This window comes from Photinus pyralis, unplaced genomic scaffold, assembly GCF_008802855.1.
Source record: "Photinus pyralis isolate 1611_PpyrPB1 unplaced genomic scaffold, Ppyr1.3 Ppyr1.4_LG8, whole genome shotgun sequence".
Lineage (NCBI taxonomy): Eukaryota > Metazoa > Arthropoda > Insecta > Coleoptera > Lampyridae > Photinus > Photinus pyralis.
The window spans coordinates 26488701-26491113 of NW_022170819.1; the positions used below are offsets into that span (position 1 = coordinate 26488701).

The window sequence follows — 2413 nt, forward strand, 5'->3', positions numbered from 1 at the left end:
TAATTTTTGAAAGTCTTTATTAGATACATCACATGTGGCCTTTGACCTACGGGCTAGCCGACCAGTGCTCCCAAGTTTTAATTTCGTTATAAAGAGCGGCCCCAGGAGACTGCGATGCTGCAACTTGCTTGTGGCCCAGTAACTTGTAATTGCCATTAATCTGTCCTTGCGATACACCCCATGCTATAAGATCTTTAAGAGCGTCCAACGCTTCCTTTTTCGGCAAGGTTGCTAAAAATGAAGCTGTAGTATTGAAGCCTAGACCTAATCCGTACATTGATAATTGCCGATCACGCATATTCCGATACTTTTATTATTGTAGTTGCGTGTGTGAGCTCCACTCTTACCCCAACCTCGGCCTTCGTAGACACTTCCGTCTCCTCCAATCTGAAAGAGTATGATGGGGTAGAGTATTATGATTGGAGGACTTACCAGAAAGTTGTAACCTATGTCATCCCAGTGATTACGAGTCATGTGGTCATTTTGGAACACTTTTACCATTCTCTTGCAGCTAGCTTCATCATTGCAGGGCTCAGTAACGCTGTGATGTATAATAACATATGGGACAGGATTCTGGGCTAACGATTGCTGAGGTTTAGAACTACTTTTCGCGCCCCATCCACTTCGATCGATTATCTTAGGAGCATTTGCTATGGGCTTGACATTTGTATTGTAATTGTAGAGAGTTACTCACCTGTAACAATTCCAAAACAAAACACACATACGAATACAAGAACAACTTCGCGTACATCCATGGTTTTCTATTAAATATATTGAGGGTAACAGGGAAATATTGTTATTGAGTATATATATATCACAAAACAAGCGTGCTAAAAAGATTATCAACGTAATTAATCATAGGATAGATATGACAAGAAATAATTTGGTAATTCCCTTATTTTGCTTACTCAATTTTGCAGATAAAGGTAGTGATTAAATGTCAGTATTCCAAAAATAGCAAACATTGCCATACAAATGGGGGAAAAACATACATGTTACTGTGGTACCAACGTGGTTGGAAATTTTGCTAGACTTCCATGTACGAGGCCATGAAATATCAAATTTTGTCGAAGTCATGTTTTTCTCGACCCGGTTTAGGAAGTGTGCCATGTTGGAGTTGGAATTTGGGGGTCCGTTAACTTGGCCCCCCACTGAGAGATTTGATAGTCGTATTATTTTGAAATGAATGCGCTCGTTATGCGCTCATATGCGCCACCGATAATAACTCTTGCGCCATTATCGGTTTTTAGAAATCCGAAAAAACATTTGGGGGGGGCCAAGTGAACGGGGGGGGCCAAGTGAACGTAGCCCCCCCCCCCAGTACGTATTTTGTCGCTTGTAACTAGGTCACCTGATACATTTGGTTATGCGCTCAATTGCGCCACTTGAATTAAAGCTAGCGCCATTACGGTTAAGCCGTGACAAATTTTCAAAAAGTGGGGGGGGCCAACTTAACGTTTTTAAAAGTTACTTTTTTTTAACATCTTTTCATACGAAATTGTACTCTCAGGTATGCGCTGAAATGCGCCGTAAAAAGATATCTTTGCGCCATTATTGTTTTTTGGTTATCCTTAAATATATTTGGGGGTGCCAAGTGAACGGAATCCCCCATAACGCATTTTGCTACCGGTATTTGTGCCACTTGATACATCTGGTTATGAGCTCAATTGCGCCACTTGAATTAAAGCTAGCGCTATTATCTACTGTTAAGCCAAAAAAATTTTTAAAAAGTGGAGGGTACGTTCATTTGCCCCCCCCCCCCCAATGTTTTTTCGGATTTCTAAAAAACGATAATGGCGCAAGAGTTATTATCGGTGGCGCATATGAGCGCATAACGAGCGCATTCATTTCAAAATAATACGACTATGAAATCTCTCAGTGGGGGGGGGGGCCAAGTTAACGGACCCTGATTGTTCAATTAAAAGTTTACCCAATTCTCTTCTGAATTATTTTTCCTTATTCTCTACCTGGGTATTTCCTACGCAGAACATGGATGACATCGCAATTTTACCTGGATCCCGTCATTTTAGCGAAATTGAAATTGGCGACGTCACGTGAGACATTACATTACCTACTTCGAAAATTTACACTTGGAAATGTACCTAATTGTTCCTGTCTAAGTGCAAGTATTTACCAAACCTTTTGGAGCTTGTGATTTGGTATAGATTACCATGATTACCTTTGTTACTCCGAAGTTTCATTCGTGTTAGTATGATTACATTGTATCCTTCAGATTAACTTTGATATGCAAAGATATTAGATACTGTTGCTTTGTAAATTAATTTTTGCATTCTTAATTACTGTATTTGTATCACTCCTAAGAATTTGTTCATGCTATCTTATTTACATTACATTAAATTATATTGCTGTTGTATAGAAATTTAAGTTAAAGTAGTTTTTCTTGCGTTAACGT

General features: G+C 39.3%; 1 protein-coding gene across 1 annotated transcript; it reads right to left on the reverse strand.

Annotated features, from left to right (window-relative positions):
* LOC116178707 (peptidoglycan-recognition protein SB1-like) lies at nt 1-845 on the reverse strand. Its single transcript, XM_031498285.1, has 4 exons — nt 695-845; nt 433-650; nt 276-387; nt 1-231 (listed from the first exon to the last, which is right to left on the reverse strand). The coding sequence occupies exons 1-4, from the start codon at nt 753-755 to the stop codon at nt 47-49; spliced, it is 576 nt and encodes a 191-aa protein (XP_031354145.1). The 5' UTR covers nt 756-845; the 3' UTR covers nt 1-46.
* Between the last annotated feature and the right edge of the window lie 1568 nt (nt 846-2413).